This window comes from Odontomachus brunneus, unplaced genomic scaffold (assembly GCF_010583005.1).
Source record: "Odontomachus brunneus isolate Ranch 3 - 2012 unplaced genomic scaffold, Obru_v1 Obru_scaffold_002, whole genome shotgun sequence".
Lineage (NCBI taxonomy): Eukaryota > Metazoa > Arthropoda > Insecta > Hymenoptera > Formicidae > Odontomachus > Odontomachus brunneus.
In genome coordinates this window covers 1,584,908-1,606,713 of record NW_022639452.1, presented here as the reverse complement: position 1 = coordinate 1,606,713, position 21,806 = coordinate 1,584,908, and the positions used below count along the sequence as shown (strand labels likewise).

Here is a 21,806-nt window from a genome sequence, read left to right as displayed (position 1 = left end):
ATATATATATATATATATATATATATATATATATATATATATATATATATATATATATATATATATATATATATATATATGTACATATATATATATATGTACGATACAGACTATTTACGTTACGAATGTACACGCCGAGAAAAGTGCACTTTTCTACCTGAATATACTGAGGATTCGATATATTTAACGACATTCTGTTGTCGCGACGTTTCTAGAACGTTGTTGTAAATCTCTCCGTAGAAAACGCGCGATCTCTGTTGATTTATACGTATACTACGAGCGTATCTGTTTCACTCGCAGAGAGGATTACATCGTGTGCGCGGAGTTACTTGGATGTATATCTCCGGTGGGTGGAACATCGCGTCGCGAAGGTGACCAGAGATTTCTCAGCCTTTCAAATCCGAGTTTTTTTATAATGTGTAGAGTGAAGGGGGGAGATAATTTTATTAGATTTTTATTATGTGTAGAATGAAGGGGGGAGATAATTCTTTCCAAAAATTACATATATAAATACACACGCGCGTATAAAACAATATCTCACTTATAAGCTATTATGAAAAGTAATTTAATGACAGTGAAGGCCTGCTGCATACAAAAATAGAAACTATTGCTAAGATAAAACTGTTGTTATTCTCACTAAAAATTAAAAAGAAGTAGCAAAACTAGTGTGTTTATCAAAGCTGTGAATTTTCTTGAGAAATCTTTCTTTTTTTGTTATGAAGCATTTTAAAAATTCTCCAAATCGGAATAAATCGGAATGGTTTGAATCAAACAAATTGGCGTGCTGAATAGCATTTGAAGAAATCCGGGACAGAGGGTGAAAAATCGGGACTTATCGGTAAAAACGAGAAGTCTGGTCACCTTGGAAGTAATCCGATCGATCTCACCACGCGCGTCGCTTTATCTCCTGTAATCCTAAGAGAGTAAAAAGATCTCGTAGATAACACGTAGGATTTGACTTAGTAGAGTGGAAAAGAGACAGAGAAGGTGGAGAAGAATCGGCATGGTGATGACACGCGCAAGGGAAGATATAGATCGCGATATAGATAGAGAAGAAACGAGTTAAACTTCGATGTCGAGACGTATCTCTAATTTAAAAGTAAGATTTTTCCAGCACTTGCACCGATAGCAAAAGGAACCTCGATATTACTTCTTTCAGAAAGATCTTAGTGAAATCGGGACAAAAAAAAGGAATCGTTAGCGATTATTGTTACTACTAACGATCTCGCAGCGCGTCACAAAATGCGATATCACACGCGTCTTTTGCATATATATAAATCAACAAAAAAAAAAAAGAAAAGGATATTATACATTATCTTTTTACACTCGATATTTATACTTAAGCGGTTACAAAAGTTTGTGCCTGCGCGCGGAGAAAGCTTCGTTCTCGATGTCGTTTTACAAATTGTTTGTGTTCACTTGAAGGTACACTCTTTATATACGATTTTTATCGACGCCAAGACCGGGTGCAAAGAGACCTGACGTTTAAGAAAAGAAGAGGGCAAGAACGGGGAACAGAGAAAAACGACGAAATTGGTGTCGCGTGAGCGCACGATACCAATTTCGCTCCTTTTCATAAGTAAGCAGGCAGGCAAGAAGAAATAAAAACTAATCACACGATTATTATTCGTCACGTTTTCACGCGTGACAAGCGCGTTTACAATAAGAGTTCCACCCGCGTTAATGACCGCGTTTTCTACGACGGCAACAGTTCTCGGCGCGCGGATACACGTTCGTCTATTGGGGTCCACTTAAAAGTTATTGCGGAGAATTATGAATCTATATTACAAGCAGTTATAAAATATTTTGCGAGACAATTACGATACATACACATTTATTATACATACACATTGGGAGAAAAATATCTAAGAAACAAAAATATATTCACTCAAGAGTGGACACTGATAGCATGTTTTCTTAAGTCTAATTTCTTTTATTATTTCTTTTATTTTTAAATAATAAAAAACTAAGGTTAAGAAGATGTAATTTTCTTATTTGAACAAATTTTATATCAGTATAAGTGAATACGTTAGTAGTACCCATCGAATAAATATTTTTTACTTTCTGGATATTTTTGTCTCTCAATGTATATACATACATACACACAAATGCATACAGCACACACACGCGCGACGCGGAGGACACGATCTAAGGTATTTAGTGCGGTAATATTGCGAGATCTTGCTCGAACACAACGTGTTTTCTCGTTCGCTCGGCGCGGTGATGTGCGTCGAAGGGAAAACGGAGGAAACGCGTGCACGTAATTATAAGTACGACGTATATAGTCGCACACTCGTAAATGTAGCATTAGAGCGAGTCGGTTGTGTACAAGCCGTCACTCGAACGGTTCGTTGCATCAACACGTGGCGGTCTCAGCTGACCGTCCCATGTTAGACTTGAATGTTAGATGTCTCTCTTCGGATTCGGACATGATCTTTAAGTATGTTAAACGTAGCTGAGGGTAGAACATTTACATCGACCGTCGGCGACGTTGGCACAGCCGGACGTTGCTGAACGAACGAACGACGTCAGTCCAACGATGAAATCCGACGAAAACGAAAATGCAAACGAAAATAAAGGAGAGAAGAGAGAAGGAGAGAGAGAGAGAGAGAGAGAGAGAGAGAGAGAGAGAGAGAGAGAGAGACGAGATAAACGCAAAGTTATAATGAAAGTTCAAGGTGTATATGTTTGTTTGAGAAGCTCACTTAGGTGTAGGCGATACGACATTTAACTTTCGTGACTCCTCTGGAAGCCAACGTTTATTTACCCGCCAGCGGGTTTGAATAATTGCGCGTATTCTTTGCGCAATGAACGCGGCTGTTATTACTTCATCGGTCAGCACTGCCTAATTTTCACGTAAGGCACATATACTACACACACACCTATTCGTACAAAGAAAAACACATACATACAGCGTGCTTTACACGATAATTGTCCCTCCCCCTTCTGTAATCTACATGTAATGTCGCGTCACTTGGAAGAAATCAAACGTAAAGAAGTGAAAGAAAAATAAGAGTACTCGGAGTGTTAGTGCGCTCCGGACCGGCGCCTTCCAAAATAAGATTTCGTACAACGCACGGAGCACGAAGGTTAATTTCGCGAGCGGTTCTCGACGCAATTTTCTGCGCGCGAATTCATCATGGGCTCGGTCAGTGGTCTTTACTTCTCCCGTTCGTACTATTAGAATAGAGGAAGATAGAGAAAGGGAGGGAGTGAGAAAGAGAGAGAGAGAATGAGAGAGAAAGAAAGAATGATAGTGAGAAGATAGAGAGAGAAATAAGATATAAAGATATGTAATAATTATTATTAATAAGCTAAGAGTCACGACACTACGCATCACACGTCACGAATTCCGCATCTTACGTATCTTACCTACCGTGAATTTGCGCATAATATATTGCATTACGTATTACTTTCCCTTTCCGATATATGAGCTAGCGCCGTCTACCTAAATACATACATATATAAATGTATATATATACATACATATATACATATATTATATATGTGCCCTATTAGACGAAATATCTGCGAGCGTTGAGCGTGTACATAGCGCTTCATGCAAACTGGCGATAACCGTATTCCGCAGAAGTAAGTGGTAGCGACTTAGAGCGATCGTAGATTCCCGTATGTATCATTTAGAAGATTTCTCTCCTCCTCACATATAGTAAGCCCTCGTTGTTGGTTATTCCGGAGCCCTTCGTAGGCAGATATACGTTTCGTTGATGGTGAGATACCCGGAAATATACCCGTAATAGGTGCCAATCGTAGGGAACGTCTAACGGTACTATCGCTGTTTGTTGCGCGTGTCCGAGCGCGAGGACGGACATTGCGAATTGTTACTTCTACTGCGTTATCCGCGTCCGCGAATAACGCAGAAACGACGAATTACTCGGCGAGGGAAGTGTGTGTGTCGCTTCCTCTCCTCTTTTCCGCGCGTTGCGAGTGAACGAACAACGAGATCTTATTGCATCTAGGACTCGCGTGTGCGTATGATCGCGACTGGCTGTCTGGTGCAACAGTTGAAGTGTCCAACGCGCTGAAGACTCTCATTAAGTCTCTAATTTCTCCGTTACGTCGCGTCGCAATTGTACTCCGAGCGCGGAGATTCTGCGATGTGTGTTTTCAAGCGCCTTCCGGATTATATGTCGTCGTGATCCTCTGCTTTTCGAGAGAGAGAGAGAGAGAGAGAGAGAGAGAGAGAGAGAGAGAGAGAGAGAAGATTGCGGAAATCGAGGAAGTCGCGTTCACGAGCTTACATTTTCGAGAAGACCACACGTTACAGAGCTTTCTGCAATTCTGCGTAATTCGCCTTCAGTGATTGCGAGTCGACACGACTGATCTCCTCCGTAGCTTCTCTCGCATGCACATAGAAAAATACGTACTGCATTCAAGTTAATATTTGCTTTCGTCCATGAGCTTATACATTCGCAGATCTACCCAAAGTTCATTAATCGAATTTGTTCTAAGTACATTCTGAATCCTAGCGAGTTTGGCATATTCAACGAAGAATATTAAATTAAAATGAAAATTCAGTTTTATGTGATATTTGTGTAAAGAAAGTACATTTTTCTTTTGTAATAAGGAACTTCTCAAAAATTTCTGATATGAAGAAGTACATCTTTAGATTATCATCACAAAAAAAAATATTCTTTGTTGAAGATGACAAAATTGCTTGAAAGAAGGAGATTAAACCGAGCAGGTGGTTTTTTCAGTAGAGCAGAATGATACTTTTCTGTGTGTGTGTGTGTGATCTCCGTCCTTGAAAGATGCGAATTTCGGACGGGCCTGGAAGCGGGATTTTCCGTTTTGCGAGAAGCTCGCCGAGTCTGGCCGGAACTTTCCTCGGAATTGTTTCTATTCTATTTGCACGGACGGAGAACAGAGTTCGTAGACCGCGTAGACGATACGTACACACGCGTGTACAATGAACAAGCTCTCGTACGATGCTGCGTATCTTTTTTGTTACGTGTATATAAGTAACTTCCTATTATTATTTTTTTATACGCGTTCTAATCTATGCGCGTCACTCGATCGAATATCTCTCTCTGAGAGGAGAAACGGCGCGAAACTTAGCGAGCGCCGTGTGTGTACGTATGTGTGTGTGTATGTGTGAGGGAGTGTGCTTCTTGTGTGCTTTCGGTTTCAAACGCAACGTTTAGCTCTGATCTCCGCATTGAATATGCTTTCGCGCATTATCGACGACCAATTAACAAACGGACAGACGTTGGGAGAGGTGTAAATCGCGGTGGGAGGGGCAAGTGCTTTTTTCAGAAGACTATCTTTCAAATTTTTGTATAAACTTATTATACAATGATATATGTATACACTCTATCTTCCTAATATGATAATTAATATATATAAATATAAATATAAATATATATATACGATTACACGCAGAGCCATAATCTGCAACTGATAAACTCGTTTCCGTTTGCGCGGATCGATCGACAATTATTATGAAAGTTTCATCACGACACTTTGCCCGGATCTATCTTGTAATGCGAGCGAGCCCCTCGCGCGTAACGTGCGGAGCGGTTTGTTCTCCTTTGGCGTCGTTTCCACACGCGGGAAACAAGCTCAGAGCCGAGCTTGCGGTATAGAGGAAGTCGCGGAGAAGTCGATCGATCACCGCGATTCATCGTCGCTGGCGTTACGCGCGAGAAGACATGGACGATATAACCTTGTATGTGATTCTACATTAAACAAAACTGTAAGCAAAAGTAATCTCTATCGCTATTTTAAACTTTCAGAGTTTAATAAAACGTTTTCACTAACAGTCAATCGTGTGTGTCTTATGAGTGGGAGCCATACCCGTCCAATTTAACACGAGTCCCGAATTTTCCAAAGTGAATCTCCGCTGACGACAAAGTTTGCGAGTGCACCGGAGTCTTTTTCAGCAAATATTCCATGAAAAATTTACGTGGCTTCCTACAAAATAGCAAAGGACCTTTTTGTTCAATTTAACATAATGTACCATCACAACAAATACGGCAGACATTGCTCGCGCATGATGACTTGCCAATCTCCTTGAATTATCGTGCATAATCATGCAGCAATCCTCTTTCATTAATAAGCAAATTGGCCACCTACAAAATAGTAGAAGAGTTTTATATTCCATTTGATTTAATGTACAAGCATATACAACAGTAAACATTGCCATTTCAGTTCATCTATTGTATCGTGCATTCATCAATCGTGTTTAATTAATAGCTGAAACTTTCACGTGCGTGTTTGCGAAATGGTGGAAGAGGAATTTCGTGTTCAGTTTAACGAGTTTCACATGTAACGGGTGTGTCATGAAATGTCAAACACCCTGTATAAGCATAACACCCTGCATAAGACTTGAATTTTAACGTGGCCGTTTTTTCGTTTCTTCTTTCGCTCTACCTTCCGGCGGGATCTTTACACTTTGTGCATACTATTAGAGGGTCGCGATCATTTGTTTTGGAAACGGCCGGGGAACGTCGCCTCAAAATGGTAAATGCATGCGCGCGCAATGCCAGCTCGGCGCACCAGGTGTGTGTAGTCGTCGCTGTGGCGGTACTTTTAGCACAGGCCTGGTGGGCGGCTGTAGGGTAGTTTATCGACCAGGATACGAATCTCAAAAGGTTCAGTAGTCGCGGGACCACCACCCCGTCAAAACGGTTTCACTGAGCGTGCTTTACGGGCTTTACGGTGCTCTCATTTCCTCCCACCCCTTCGTCGCCGCTCTTGCTCCGCTTCTCTCGTCTCCTCGTCACCTAGCGCTCGCGGTTTTTCCTTTCGTCGCTCTCCACCCTCGATATTTCCCGAAGTGCAGCGGCCGTGGTGAAACAGGACAGGAGGCCAGGCGGCTCCACATTCTCTCACGTTTCAGCGGGACCTCCAGCTAACCAGGTGAGTCCAGTAAAACGACAGATAAAACGGGACGAAACGGAGGGAGAGAGAGAGAGAGAGAGAAAGCTCCATTTTTTCCGCGCAGTAACGAACGATTGATCTTGTCTCCTTCACTGGAGAATGCACCGCCTCTATGTCCTCGGCGACACATATCCCTCGCGTAGTTGTGTCACTTCGTGCTCGAGCCGTGCTCGTTGAGTGCGTCGCGGATAAAATTCTTCCTGTAATCACGCACCCCAAAGCCGTGATTTCTTATTCTTTGGTATTGGAGACAGTGCGAGAGAAATTCGTACGAATTGACAAACATTGCGATGCAACTGCGATCGTCCGTTAACTCTCCGTTGCTCGCCGCAGATGAACAAATATGGGGCAATGGAACGTCTCGATTAACGGTGATTCCTCGTTTCACGCTTTTATAGTATCACGCTCGTGTGTAATCGATTCGGCCCGCCGTGGAACCGCCGCGTGAATTTCGGTTTACCGATTAACGAGACTCAGACACACTTGCCTTAATTTGCTCAGGGACACGTTCGATATAGAACGTCGGGCTCGGTGCTTGAACGCTTATCGGCAAAGCGTGAAATTCCCCTTGGATGTTAAATGTGCAATGGTGACCCATTTATCGATTTTCCGAGATTTTAGTGCAACACACATCAGGCGTTATTCGCGTTACACCGGCTCGTTGAAATCGCGATCGATTGCACGGCCAAATCGAGTGTCGAGTGTCAGAAGGGGAATTCGACACGCCGTGCTAGATTTATATGTGTGAAAGTAACGTTCTCCAGAGACATCGCTCGGCTGGAAAAAAGGTGGTTGATCTCGTTGTCTCGATGAGAGGCACGAGGTGGATCCCGTCCGCCAACGCGATCACGACGCGAAATAAATTCCGTTTCTCGTAGACGGCTATATCTTCTTCCTTCTCGCGGCCGAGCTCGAGTCTAAGGCTAATGAAATCGCGATAGGAATGGACACACGGCCATATGGCGTGCACTAACCTCGATTATCGGAAACTGTTATAGCTATTTTTCTGGAGCACAGCCAAACGGAATATCAACGGTAACCAGCGCGACCTAAGGCGGCGGCGGTGGCGACGGCGAGTCAATGCACGAAAAGTGCAGGTCGTTGCCATAAATTAATGCGTGCCTTGTTTTCGGCAATGCGGTCGCCGATTCCCGGCCTCCGTGAGACCACGTTTCAGTTCCGTCGCGCCGCGACCATCCACGGTTGCGTCGCGAAAGAAAGGAAAACAACAGCAGACATATATATTGTGTCGTTCCTCCGGAGGGACGCAAAATTCGCAGCGCACCGCCGCTCCCGCCACCACGGCGCGGATCCGCTGGCCAACGTAGAACGGCCCGCGAGTTGGTACCTTCCATGAAAGGGTGAACCACCTCGATGCAGCGTTGCCTTTGCCCTCGAGCGGCAAATTGGCCGCCGCGAACATGCGAACACGCGTGTGTCACACACAGGCGCGAATAAGAATCGCGAGCAATCGCGGCGAGCTCGCGATTTTCGAGAGCGAAATCGAGGCTAATGCGGAAGACCGAGGACGTTGATGTCCTCGCGCTTGCTTCTCCTTTTTCCGTTGCTCCTCCTTATCCGGCCAGGATTTTGGCGAAAATCCAGGCTACGAGATAGTAGTGTAATACTAGTTGCACATTCATGCGCCTATAACTGGCCTACTCTCTCTCTCTCTCCGATGCACGTGGAGCCGCAACCATGACATCGAGGAATCAGGCCACTGTTCCACTTTACGCCTTTCTGAAGCGATAAAGGTTATCCGTTTATTATGCACATATCTCACCGGCGCGATTCGGCATTGCAAATCGAAATCTTCGCGCTCCTCGTGGCCGCCCAGGGGGTGGGTTGCGTTGGCGGCCGCGTTGGCGGTTATTAACTCGGCCAAGCGGTGTTTCGAGGGGTGCGAGCGGAGATGAGGAAGGAAGGAAGGAAGGAAGGAAGGAAGCAAGGAGTCGACGGGGAGGAGAAGGAGATGTATTAATCATATTAAAATCGCGTTTCTCGCGCCGAATCGCGCTGAATTGTCATACGAGCGCCGCGAGAGTGGCGTGATTTTTCCGCTTCGCTCTTATTCTTCTCCGCCGTCCTCCAACCCCGCGAGTAAGCGCAAAACTCCCGCCCGCGGTCACGCGAGATCACATTTATCGTTAACGCGTATCGACGCGGGGCAAAGAGCCGGAGAGAACGGCGAGAGTAGGGGAGTCCTACGAATTTCGGATTATACAACGAGGGTGGACGGTCGGGGGTGGCCAGCAACGCAGGGGGAGACGGCAAGTCTACCGACTCATGCGACCGACGACGACGGTCGGTTTTTCAGTCGGCGTGTATACCTGCACCCTGCGCCAGCACTTGGGTTGTTCGATAATCGAGGTACAAAGGCCATCGCCCCCGAGAACATATCTAGGCCACCGACACCACCGCCGTTCGCCGAGTAATCGCCTTCACCATTGCACATCCGGCCACTAAAACACACACCGAGGGAACGTCCGTGCGCTAATTCGAGCGTCGATCCGCGATACACGAAGGACAGGGGGCGGCGAATCGAATCTCGCGCCGCGCCTGCAAAATTCAACGGATGCCCTTCCTTCTCGCCCCCGCGGCGACCTGAACGCGCCTCCGAGATAGATATCGTTTCGTGAATTACGACGCGAGTTAATGTCGACGCGCGCGCGCTGCCACACGTGAGCCAGGGCGGCTCGTAATCGGAAAACTGTGTCGCGTGCGTTAATTTTTTACGGGCTCCGATGGTATCTTCCTAATTGCCATCTGCGCTCTCGATTACATCATATTCGAGGCGGGCAGGAGAGCGAAGTCGACAACGAGTCGAAGGGGTGGAGAAGCGAAACGGAAGGAGAGCAAGCTAAAACCTCGTTTGTTCTGTCTCTTCTACCCCAGCAGGATGATTACGGCGTTACCGGTGCCCACGGTGAAGGTCTTCCACAAAACGTATTACCAGGAGAAGAACTCGAGAGCGGGCAACAGCCAGCCGGGGAGTCCATTGGCCGAGAGCGAGGCGGTGCTGGCTATGATAGACAAGGAGCCACCGGAGTATTACTTCTGTGGAAAGGTAAACGGCGTCGAGACCTCCTCTCGGCTATTCGACTCTGCTTACGCACCACGTGGGTGCCCTCACGATCGCGCCAGATTCCCTGGCCCCACCAATCAACCCGAATTCAATTGAATCGCAGGTGAACTCGCTGTACGTCGTCGTCGGCTCGCTGCTGTTGGGAGCGGTGGTGCTGGTAGTCGGCCTGGTGCAGCTCGCGCCGGGCGCCGAGGCCGCTCAGAACTCCGCGGCCTTGATCGCCACTGGCAGTGGCCTCCTGGTGATCGGGGTGTTCCTCGCGCCTCTGAGGGCCGTCTGTATTAGGAGACAGAGCGCCGCGCACAAAGACGGCACTCATCAACGGAGCGTCACCAGTATAGACATGCTTCTGGCACAGCACAGGTAAAGCGACCGACCGATCGATCGTCCCGGGGTCGATCTACCGTTCGTGAGACTGAAAGAGAGAGAGAGAGAGAGAGAGAGAGAGAGAGAGAGAGAGAGGGTGTAACTGCGTCTCTGGAGAAAAAGGGCCAATGTTCAATGTCTCTTCGGCTTCTCCTCGGTTATAGAAGAGTCTTAGACTCTCTGTGAATATTTCAGGATCCGAGCAATTTCTCCTCTCGTGAGCTCGACCGCAGATCTCGTATTTTAATCATTGCAATCTCGTGGCTACGCAGAGGGACTCCTCGGTGTGAATAACACATCACATTGGTAGTGAAAATTACCGCGCTTGTACCGCGCAATTTAATTACACGCGGTCGAAATCAAGGTCAACAGGTTTGCTGTGGAATCAGAACTTGTATGTCACAGTAATGAATTCATGCGGACATCCTCCTTTGGTTGATGAGATAAAATTTGCCGCGTTTCCTCGTGAAATTTGCATAACATTGCAAAAATACTACGATTGTAACCGCGATTTCTTAATATGCGTCCCGAAGAACAATTCTTTCTGCGTGGAATAGTAGGTCTCGGTGTCGCGAGTTTGGAGATTCTTCAGGTAGAGGCGGAGAGACCGAAGGGCAACTGAGCACTGGTCCCCCTTCTGCAATCCAAGCAGACTGTTCGCGCCGCGCATTTCGCCGTAATTCGCTCCTCTCGAACAGGGACTTCACGGTCCTGACGCCGGACGAGCTCGAGGACCTGGTGGGCCGGCCGACGTCCAACGCGGAGAACAAGCAGCCTCACAAGCAGGGCCACAACACCTAGGTATCGTCTGCCTCGAGGAAGGCACCGCCTTCGTCGCCACCATGCTCGAGTACGCTACCACCATTGTCCAACACATCGCTAGGACCAAGTTCCTCCATTCTGTACACGCATCGCTACGACTCGCGCGAGCATAGTTTGGTTTAATCGATGTGCACTCGTCATTTTCGCGAATGGCAATGGCATTCGACGCACTTTGTAAAACGACGCACCGCAGCCGAGGACGAGAGGCCGGGCGAGATCGTTTTGTCGAGGGCGCGCATCACACATCGCGTCATCATCGCGCGCCCCTCGCTGCTTCTCGATCGGGCTCGGAGGTAGGCGCAATTCGTCGACGTGAGAAAGTATAGCCGATCAACGCCGATGTAGATCTTCGCATCATCATCATTCCATCCATCCCTCGTCGGGCCAATCGCCCACAGTCCAATCACACCGCTTCTGCGACTCGGTCTCTCTCCGAGATATTCGCCCGCTCGCCCGAGAAACGACCGGGTGCACTTCTTGACTTGAACACTCGACGGCTTTTTCGCGTTCCTCGCGCATTACGGAACGTCATGAACAAGGGGACCTAAACGATCTTTCATTTAGCGCGCTGCTCCTCTCGATCGCGATAGCTTCGCGATGCCGGCCGCGACCTTTCGAATCGAGTCGCGGCGATGCACGCGCAATTTTGCACCGTGCTGCCGTCAGAGATCTGCAATATGACCCCGCGGTGTCCGAATGTGAGTCCTAGTTAATGTCGCTTTCGCACTAACGGCGACACGCGCACGGAAAACGGAGACGAAGGTGTCGGTTTCTCACGGAAAAACACGCGCGCCGGCAACGCGAGGCGCTTTCGCAACGCAGAGCGAGTGACAAGAAGCATCAAACACACACATACACACACACACACACACACACAAACATACACACAGCGCACTCGAATAAATCTATTTGTGTTCCGACGAGAGCGTTGCGACGAGATATACATGCGAACGAGAGATACACGTACTCTCGTGGGAACACCTCAACGAGACGGGACGTGAGTTTTTGAGCGAGAGGAGACGCAAGTTTAAGGCGCTTTTCTTACTCTTTATCTTTCACCGTAAGCTTAGGCGGCTCCAGTTTGGACCGAATTTATAGCTGTGAGAGCCTATGGACAATCAACGCGACACACGGCCGCTCGAAAAATGTCACGGTAGTCCTGGTGGAATTCCAAATGTCACAGTTAAAATTTATCGCTGTTTTTGGTATTTGCTGGGAAATTCTCTGCGGTACGCATAGAATTTATTACAGCCGGAAACACTAGCAATATCTGCCAGCAAATTCAAGCGGATGTGAGGATTACATATTCGTTTGTCTCTCGTCGCTGGTTGCTTTCTTTCTGCTATACAGTCACTTGTATAAAAAGTGTGACTAGTCTTGATCTGGATGGACGCCACAGAGAGACTTTCTCGCGCTAAAATTTGCGAATAGTTCAAATTCCGTCTCCCTGTCGTCTGTCTATCGTTTAAATACAAAACATGCGTGATATCGTAATATTTGCGATAGTCACTTATATATTCATCTCAGTTGATTTTGCATATCCAGACAATTTTCACCGTGACTACGAGACTATTTTCGAGTGGCGCGGCTGTGAAGCCTCGACTTGACCCCCCGAAAGCTGTCACACCCTTAAATGCGGTCCCACGAGTCTTAGGAAAATTTTTCGAAATCGAAACGCGAAGACACGCGGAGACACGACGTTCACGCGATGTCGTGGTTCTCCGACCACGCCAATCGGACTTTCTCAATCGGTCAGTGTCTTCGTTATCCTTTTCCCTCTCTCGCTGAAGCGGGAACTATTGTACAAGCGCGTGCGAAATGGTTCTATAAATACGTACATATAAATCAGGGATCAGATGCGTCTTTGAGAAGCGCGCTTTGTCGCGTTCGATTCACTTCTACACATACGCAAACATAACACACACACACATATACATACGCATTTCTTACATGAATGATCGCTTGTGCGCGTTGCATTTCGGTTTGAACGTCTTTCAAGAATTAGACGAGACGAGATGAGATGAGATCTGTCTGTCTCTCTCGCTTTCTTCGCGATGCACTCTCGGTCCTCTCGCGACCGAGACGTGCATCTCGAGGACAAGGCGAAGTTGTACGCGACTTCGCGTTCCCGTTGTCCAGTATCGTTGAAATTTTGTCGACGAGTATGCTCGCGTCCAGCGAATTCCCCGCAGGGTACATCCGCGAGAACACCATTGTTTGTCACAAGGACTCGACGACGTTGCTTTCTCAAAGACTAAATTGTGTTCAAATTACGGACAAGTGCGTGTGTCCGGGTCGGCGGAGACTCTATCAGGCGAATTGAGCTCTCGGTATTTCGAGTCACTTACGCAGAAATGCAATTCGCGCGCGTTTAGACGTGTACAGAAAGTTGCGACGGGGAGCTCTCGGGGGGAAACCTCCCCCGAAATTCGTTTCTCGCGCTGAGGATGAGGGTAGAAACAGCGACAGTAAGGAGTCACGCGCGAACAGAGAGAAAAAGAAGATACTCTGAGTCTCGCGTTATGCTACTTCGTTGAACTTATTACTTCGTTGAATTTTTCGAGAAATTCTCGCGCGCTTATCGCGCGAGCAGTGATATCGATAAGACGGCGCGACGATGCGTCCCACGAAAGTAACGCGCGATACACATACACAGCCCCATCGATCAGGCCAGGTATGATCAGTGGCAAAAAAGTTACAGTGCCTCTCACCCCGATGAGCTTTGAGAGGCGCATCCAGTGGAATGCATCTTGAATAGGAATTGCACGCTCTGGAACTAATAGGGGAATTTATCAAAAAATATACGTAGGCTCTCTCTGAGATTCAAAATCAAAGGTCACAAGTTAAAGGCCGATGAGAGCCATGTCGCGCGCCATATGTTTCGATGCGAATATTTTATTACTTAGAAAAATTATAGGGAACAAAATTAGAATTAAAATTCAGAATTAAAATTAACAAACGTCTCGGCTCCTACTTTGAGCCCTTCTGAGAATTTTCCTTCTGAGAATCACGGGGAAAACAAATTTTCCCAACGGACACGCGAAACTCAGTGCAAAAAAAGTGAGCAAAAAATGTCGGAATCTTGCGTGTCGTAAAGTACAATTAAAATTAGCGAACGTCTCGGCCCTTACTTTGGGCCCTTCCGATAGGAAAATTTGTCTTCTGAAAATGACGGAAAAAACAGATTTTCCCACTGCGCATGGATGCATTGCGAAACTCATTGCAGAAAAAAAAAAAAAAACAAACAATGTCGCGATCTTTTGTGCCACTGACGGTACAATGCCGAGACACCTCGTTAAAGGGCAAGGGAGGGAATTACACACAACGCACATGTGTGCCGGAGAGAAAGAGAGAGAGATTGGACGAGTAACGAACCTCACGCGCAACAAAACACGCCGAGAGATCAATAAAATAATGCTTATATAGAGTGGCGTGGCGAAAAGTGGGAATCAGCGGCGCGGGACGACGAGCCGCTTACGGGGAGGTCCTTCCTTATAGCGGAGAGATTCGAGCGTTCTAGCACGATTAGGCTGCCTCTCTCCCTCTCCCGCTCCCACCCTCCCAATCGCCCTCACCTTCGCGAAACTGTAAGTGCAAGTCTAATTTTATACACGGTGCAAATGTGAAGGCCTCCTTGTGAAGAGATTTTCGCATCGGGGGCGGCGAGCGCGTAACGGCGAGTGAGAAAGAAGTCGCTGATCTGCCACTTTTCGCGAGACCGACGTGTATGCAAATCGTATGTAGGATATTTTAGGGATAAATATCGGATGTGTGCTAGTCTTACACCGATCGTTTAACGAGACGTTTAACTTTCTAATGAATCTCCTTAATTTCGACGCAGCGTCTGTCTTTGTTTCTCTCTCAAGTTAGACAAAGATAGACATATGATTTAACTATTAGTTAAGCGGGATCTACAATGCGAACTTAAGTCATAAAAGTTAAGCTGTAAGAAATTGAGATCAATCACAATAAAATATAAGGAAAATAATCGACTGTGATTGATCAATTTCTAACGGCTTCAGGCTTAAAGCTTAAGTTTTATGGCTTCTCATTGTAGATCCCGCTGTAGCTTACCAAGAGGTTGGAACAATCAATCCTTAGTGTAATCTTATTGTTTGGTGCGCTAGTTAAACGATCGGCGTAAACGAGACCTATACCGGAATCGACGTGTTCTCGTTAGGAAGATAAGCGATAGAGAGACTTAACATTACATTCGCGACGGCGACGGTGGTGAATAAAATTCTTTCCGTTCTCTTGTGCTTTTCTGTTTTCCAATCCGTCGTCGCCTGGATCCCCGTTTGAGGAGCGACATTCGCTTGTTTCGCGCGGTTCAAACACGTCGGATGGGGTGATCGCGAGGTTCTCGAGGAATCAGGGTTCGCGTGAGAAGGAAATCAACCGCCTAACGTAGACATAATAAATCAAAACGTTAGAAGACTAATTAATAAGTATAATTCGCGTCGCTTCATCGTTTCCCTAGACTCACGCGCCGGTAGGAGGGTCCGTCGTGTTTTTAGGTTCATCCTTAGTTGACACCACGAACTGTATGAGACATTGTTACATCGCGAAACGGTCAGATCCGCACGACGAAAACGGAAGAGAAAGGGAACGATGCCGCCAGAGAGATCCTAATCCATCTAGGCATAGGCAGACGCACACGCATACACACACATACGCACACACATGCGGTTTGCGAGCGGTGCGAGGTTGCTTTTTCATAAAGCGAAGCGAGAAAAATTGCAGAAGCTTTCAGAAAAAGTAACAGCCAGAAGAGGCTCCTCGTATGACGGATATCACGTAGAAACATTTATTTCTAGCGAGCCAGCAGCTTTGAAAGAAACACATATCTGTCGGTTATGAGTAGAGATATATTTTTATCGTCATTAGTGAGGTACACAGTCGTGGAAGGGAGAGGATTTTAGCAATTAAGCGCGCGGATGTGGAGGAGACGAGCAGAACAACTGTCCATATTTTGCATAATTAAAGAGAAAAGCTTGCATCTGTCTCGTGTAAGATTCTTCTGCAGGATGCTCGCGCCCTGTGTTGTACACGAATGATTTCGGATGTGTGAGCGCAAAAAAGAGCGAGTGCGACGATCGCCGTTAGCGATGAGGAATGTGAGAGTGTGTGAGAGAGAGAGAGAGAGAGAGAGAGAGAGAGAGAGAGAGAGAGAGAGAGAGAAAGAAAGAGAGAAAGAGCGCAAGCCGATATTTTCGAGGTATGTTGTATTCTCTGATTCGATTGAATTCGCTATTTTCGTTCACGTCACTCGCAAGGGATTTTCGCGCGCGAGCGCGCCAACTCCTCGTCATGGGACGCGGGTTCGCGAACGGATCGGCGCGGTTCGATCGGCCGGGATTGTGATTGTTCGCCGCGATTGTAGGATTTATTATGACGCGACGCAACTCGATATATGGCAACGGTGCAACGGGGAAGCGAGACGGCGAACGGACGGCGACAGAACGCGATCGCGAGGGGAGAAATCCTCCCGGGGAAGAAGAACGGCGAGAGAACCTACGACGATTCCCCGTTGCACGGGGAGAGAAGCTGGACGTAATTTTAAGGGATTCAACGCACAGAATTAGCCGTAAGCATTTTTATAATGGTGTTCTATGTATATTGATATTACTACTACTACTATTATTATAATTACCATTACAACTACTATTATACTACTATACTATTACTGTACTACTACTATTACTATTACTACTACTACAACTACTACTATTACTATTATTATCACTAATTACTATTCATGAAATAGCCCGTTGTACTTGTGATCTGGCCGCGACGATGCCGGCAGAAGTGTTCTTCGTACATGTTGAAGTCATCATCCATAGGACTGGATAGCGTTACTATGCCTAGCCTTGTACATAAGAAAGTTTGTAAACGCGGAGAAATACGGGTCGGAGGAGGCGAGGGCGGAGCAGGAGGAGAGGGGAAGGAGAAAGAGATAACGTGTCGGCGCCTACCTCCGGCGAGACTTGCCGATTTTTTTCATTACGCGGAGCGGATTGCAGCTCGCCGCGCGTAATTCCAAAAGATGCATATCGTACGAGGATTTTCGTAGAGACACACACTCGTCAGCTGTGATTGCAGCATTTTTGTAGATTTATTACATTTTATAAACGACCGTTGCGCTAACTACGTATTATCGTATTATCGGTATCTCTCTTTAAAGTAGCGTTCACACAAAACAAAAGAAATACACACACACACACACACACATGTACACCCACTCACAACACTCGCTACATTCAGAATCGTTCTAAACTTAGACTATCTCTATGCATTATTCTTACAATCGTCCGCTTAAATCGACGACATTCGATCGGTATGTAAGTATCAATTGGTAATGACAATTGGTCGCGATCAATGGGTGGTAAGCGCTCTCGGGATCTCGACGTGCACGGGCGCCGTGATTGAGCTGAGCCGAGCGCACGAAACATTTCGCGGTCGCTTCAACAAATTCAATCGTTCTCCCATTACCTCCACAGTTGAGTTACCCCCAAAAGAGAGTTATCCTTGAATTTGCATCGTGTGTGCACGACACACGAGCCGAAATGCTGCAAGCACAACTTAATTTACGTCACAACGGACATGTCTGTACGCCGCGTGATGCGCAACGGCATTACTTGATATTACGATGTATTAGGTACATATAATCGAGAAAGTTCTACCGGTAAGCTTACAATTAAAAGTCGTAGCGTACATAAATTTATAGATAAGGAATGCTGTATCGCGAGGAGTTCGCGATGACGCGGCCATCATTGTTGAGGCTGGTCACATTATCGAGGTGAATGAGCGTAACGTTGGGTTTACATTCGACACTTATCTCACCTGTGACAACCCCCCTCTCTCGCGCGTATTGTGCGCATCGAAATTACCATTTCAACGGTGACGATTGTTATTGGGTACACCGACGCGCGCACCGACGTATGTCGTAATATATTCGGGAGATACAGGCTTCCGGGTGAAAAGCGCCCGGATCCTTCTATCACTGCCAAAGGTTAATTATAACGCGAGACACGTGACGGACGTTGAAGCGAACCGCGGGGAAGTTTCGGAAGCTAAGCGCAGAAGCTGCACGTTAGACCTCAACAATATGTTCCGCCATTGTGAACATGCCGGAGACATTCTCTCAGTAACACAGCTATTACATATTACAGAATATTTTATCGGGAACATTCTGACTTGCTTAAAGGTTGCGTTGATCCGTATATTTTGTAAGCAAAGATTATCGATAGCAGTTAATAAATATTACTAATACGATACTTTATCCCGACGTGCGACAATTCGTCTCCACTCCGACGGAATTGGCGTTCATCTTTCAGTGATGAGGTTCCCTAAATATCCATCTCCTCTTTCGAACTAAGTCAAGGACAAGTGATGCTTCTTTCCTTTTATTTAAAAGTCTTTTCTCTGTATAAACTCATTTCCATGTGATTTTTCTTCTCATCGAAGTCTTTCACAGATCCATCAGATTTCGTGCGCTTGATGAATTTAAAAAATTATATAACTTGTGCAAAAATGATGATAACAAGATGCTTCGAGAAGCATTTTAAGGATGAGAGTTTCTACTTTCCAAATATATTGGAATATAATGTTCATTTACTTTTTACAGCATTTTATTACAATAAATGACAATCCGTATAATGTTAAAACTTTTTATAAAGTTTATCGAGTTGCATCGTATGAAAAAAAAATTATACAAAGCTATGATTTATATCATTTGAAAGCGTAAATCGCTCCCTTTAATGTGCATATCAACAAATTATGATATGATTTTTTCTCACTGAGTTATTCAATATTGAAGCGAAAACCGTCCTTTCGGTTTTAATTGCTCGTAGTAGGCGAACGAATTAATGTATGACATTTCCTAAGGAATGAATAAAAAGTTTCCTCTCTAAGATGCATTTACCATATTTTTTGTGAAAATACATTTTCATTGTAAAAACTTAACTAAAATTTAAAATTGAACAGTCGCCATTTTGCACTTAACTCGATATACTTTGGCGACAACTTAATCAGAGATTCAAACTTTTCTAGCAACCGTAAAATATATATAATGCCACACTGCGCAATTAAATATGGTAAAACTGCATTGAAAAATATATGATTCTTGTTTGAGCGATTCATCCAATTTATTTCTTTTTTCGAAATATTAATTATTAAAATTATGCTTCGCGGCTCGCTAGAAAGGGTTGAATCTTGACTAAGTAGTCGATAAATCTTGTTTGAAAAACGTTCATATCTTGGCTAATGATGTCGACATTTAATTCCGAAATCTCCGCTACGAGCCGCCACTGTATACATCGACCGAATGAGGTAGTGAGAATGCCGAAACGAGGTTGTAGGAGTGGGGAGAGTGAAGAGAAGTAGTGAGCTTTTATCGGTATTTATTGGCATTTATCTCCTTTTGAGTTTGTTTTACTCCCATTTCGGGTTTTTTTATCTTCCAGCCGATAGGACCTCAATTATAAGAAGTAGCGTGTAAAGCAATTAAAGTACTGTCAAGAAATTGGGACCGAGAGGAACAGCTAACAGGGGAACATGAGCTCTCCCCGGCTTACGAAGAAATAAACGAGGTTATGAGATGTTTCTTACCTCAAGAGTTTAGTACAGAAATGATAAAAAAGAAAAACAAACCAATGAAAATGGAAGTGCGAACAGAAATAGGAAGCCTAAAAAGAGCACATTCTTCCACGGAAGAGGAGAATGTCCGACAAGAAAAAGAAAGACAAAAGACAAAAATGACGGGAAATAAGAAGAATACGAAAAACAAAGTCAGTCGCAGATCAATTTCACTGACAAGAGATAACGAACAGAACAAAAGGAATGTAACATCAGGGAACGAAGGAAAAAACCGCTCAATAGTGTGATTCTGTAACTCGTTATTGCAGTTAACGATCGTTTCGTTATCATTGTGCAGCTTTTCGTACTATATAAAAGCTGTGCAACGGTAACGACTGTCGTTAACTGCAATAACGAGTTACAGAATCGTACTACAGCAGAACAAAGAAAACCCACGAAGGATACAAACGAAAAGGCAACGATAGAAGAGGAAGAAAAGGAAAAATACGATGTCTTTTCAAGGGCATTATATATAGTACACGTTCGACAACCTTCCACTAAAGAAAAGAATAAGAACCCAACGCCATTATTAACGATCGCGAAAAAACTAACAAAAGCTAACATAAAGTTTAATGAGGTCCGAAGACACAAAAGAGACACCTGGAAGTTGACTTTCACGTCAAAAGTAGCAGCAAACAATACAGTAACATATAAATACTTGAAAGACATAGCGTTAGTAGCATTTATCCCTCGCTACAAACTCAGTCGCAAAGTGGTAATCAGGAATATACCGTTAGACATGAACCTTGTAGAGTTTAAGCAGGTAATAAAAGAAGAAAACCCAAACGTGCGGATAAATAATATATTTCGCATGAAACGTCGAGAGAGGGTAACAAGACAACTAGTAGAGTCAGAATCAGTATGTCTTGAAATAAAATGAGAAACGGTTCCAGAGGCAATATCCATCCTGAGAACAATAAACCCCATCACCATATGTAATGAGATTATGCTACAACTGTGGAAGATTTGAACACATAGACAAGTTCTGTAATAGACTAGTTAAATGCTTAACGTGCACGGGCGATCATAAAAGCACAAGGGAATCATCATGTACGGAAGGAAAAAAAACGTGTATAAACTGTGGCGGCAATCACGGCACTGCAGATCATACCCCATATATAAACAGCAAAGTGAGATTGCCAGAACCATGGCATATGACAATCTACCATTTGTCGAGGCGATGCGGGTGGTAATAAGAAGCGAAGTTAAAATACCTGAAAAAACAATGCGGAATTACTCTCTACTCCCAACTGAGACGCCTACATCACCATGGACTAGGCTGGGAACAACAATAGGAAAGTTAACAATATCATCGATGCTGACATCAACAGGGCTCGAGAGGACAATGAACAAAACAAAATAATTCAAGACCAAATCGGGCTTTTGATGAAAAAGATTTCGAGGGTAACAAACGTAGAGACAACTAATCACCAGATTAATGAAGACCATAGAATTGCACAATAATAATACCAACACTAACACAAATTAAAATGACTCAGAAAAACAAATATGATCTCTTACAATTAATACAATGGAATGCAAAATCCATTTGACTCCATTATAGAACTTAAGCGATATACTTCGATATATAACTTCTTTATTGTTTCAGAGATTTGGCTAAGACCAGAAAGATCGTTTATTGTCAAAGGTTTTGACACGGTGAGGAAGAACAAAGAAAACCGTAGAGGAGGAGGCGTTATGATTTTAATCAATAGCTCATTTAAATATAAAAGGGTACCGCACATCTACAACTGCAACGATAAAATAGAGATATGCGCAATAGAGGTGAATCTGAACGAGGATCCTCTAATATTGGTAGCATGTTATTGTCCCCCACAATACGACTTAATTTCGGCGAAAGAATGGTTGAGATTTTTCACCCAATTTGGTCAAAAGAGGGTCTTCGGAGGGGATTTCAACTCACATAACGTCGTTTGGAGCTCCTCCCGGACATGGCCCTCAGGGGCTAATTTGGAGGAGGCTCCGGAGGACTCAG

General features: G+C 45.1%; 1 protein-coding gene across 3 annotated transcripts; it reads left to right on the top strand.

The window, feature by feature from the left end:
- Nucleotides 1-6,577: 6,577 nt before the first annotated feature.
- On the top strand, nt 6,578-18,455 carry LOC116841426. 3 transcript variants are annotated; one of them, XM_032809334.1, is made up of 4 exons: nt 6,578-6,879; nt 9,799-9,967; nt 10,089-10,348; nt 11,050-18,455. In XM_032809334.1, the coding sequence occupies exons 2-4, from the start codon at nt 9,800-9,802 to the stop codon at nt 11,150-11,152; spliced, it is 531 nt and encodes a 176-aa protein (XP_032665225.1). In that variant the 5' UTR covers nt 6,578-6,879; nt 9,799; the 3' UTR covers nt 11,153-18,455. The 3 variants fall into 3 exon arrangements, with proteins under 3 accessions (XP_032665225.1, XP_032665216.1, XP_032665235.1); XM_032809325.1 differs by having other exon boundaries at nt 9,796-9,967; XM_032809344.1 differs by lacking the exon at nt 6,578-6,879 and adding an exon at nt 6,980-7,271.
- Nucleotides 18,456-21,806: the final 3,351 nt, after the last annotated feature.

Excerpts from the sequence above, each read along its gene's own strand:
- LOC116841426 (XM_032809334.1), top strand. The coding sequence starts at position 9,800 with ATGATTACGGCGTTACCGGTGCCCACGGTGAAGGTCTTCCACAAAACG. Across the intron at positions 9,968-10,088 it reads AGTATTACTTCTGTGGAAAG|GTGAACTCGCTGTACGTCGT; the intron begins GTAAACGGCGTC and ends ATTGAATCGCAG. Across the intron at positions 10,349-11,049 it reads ATGCTTCTGGCACAGCACAG|GGACTTCACGGTCCTGACGC; the intron begins GTAAAGCGACCG and ends CCTCTCGAACAG.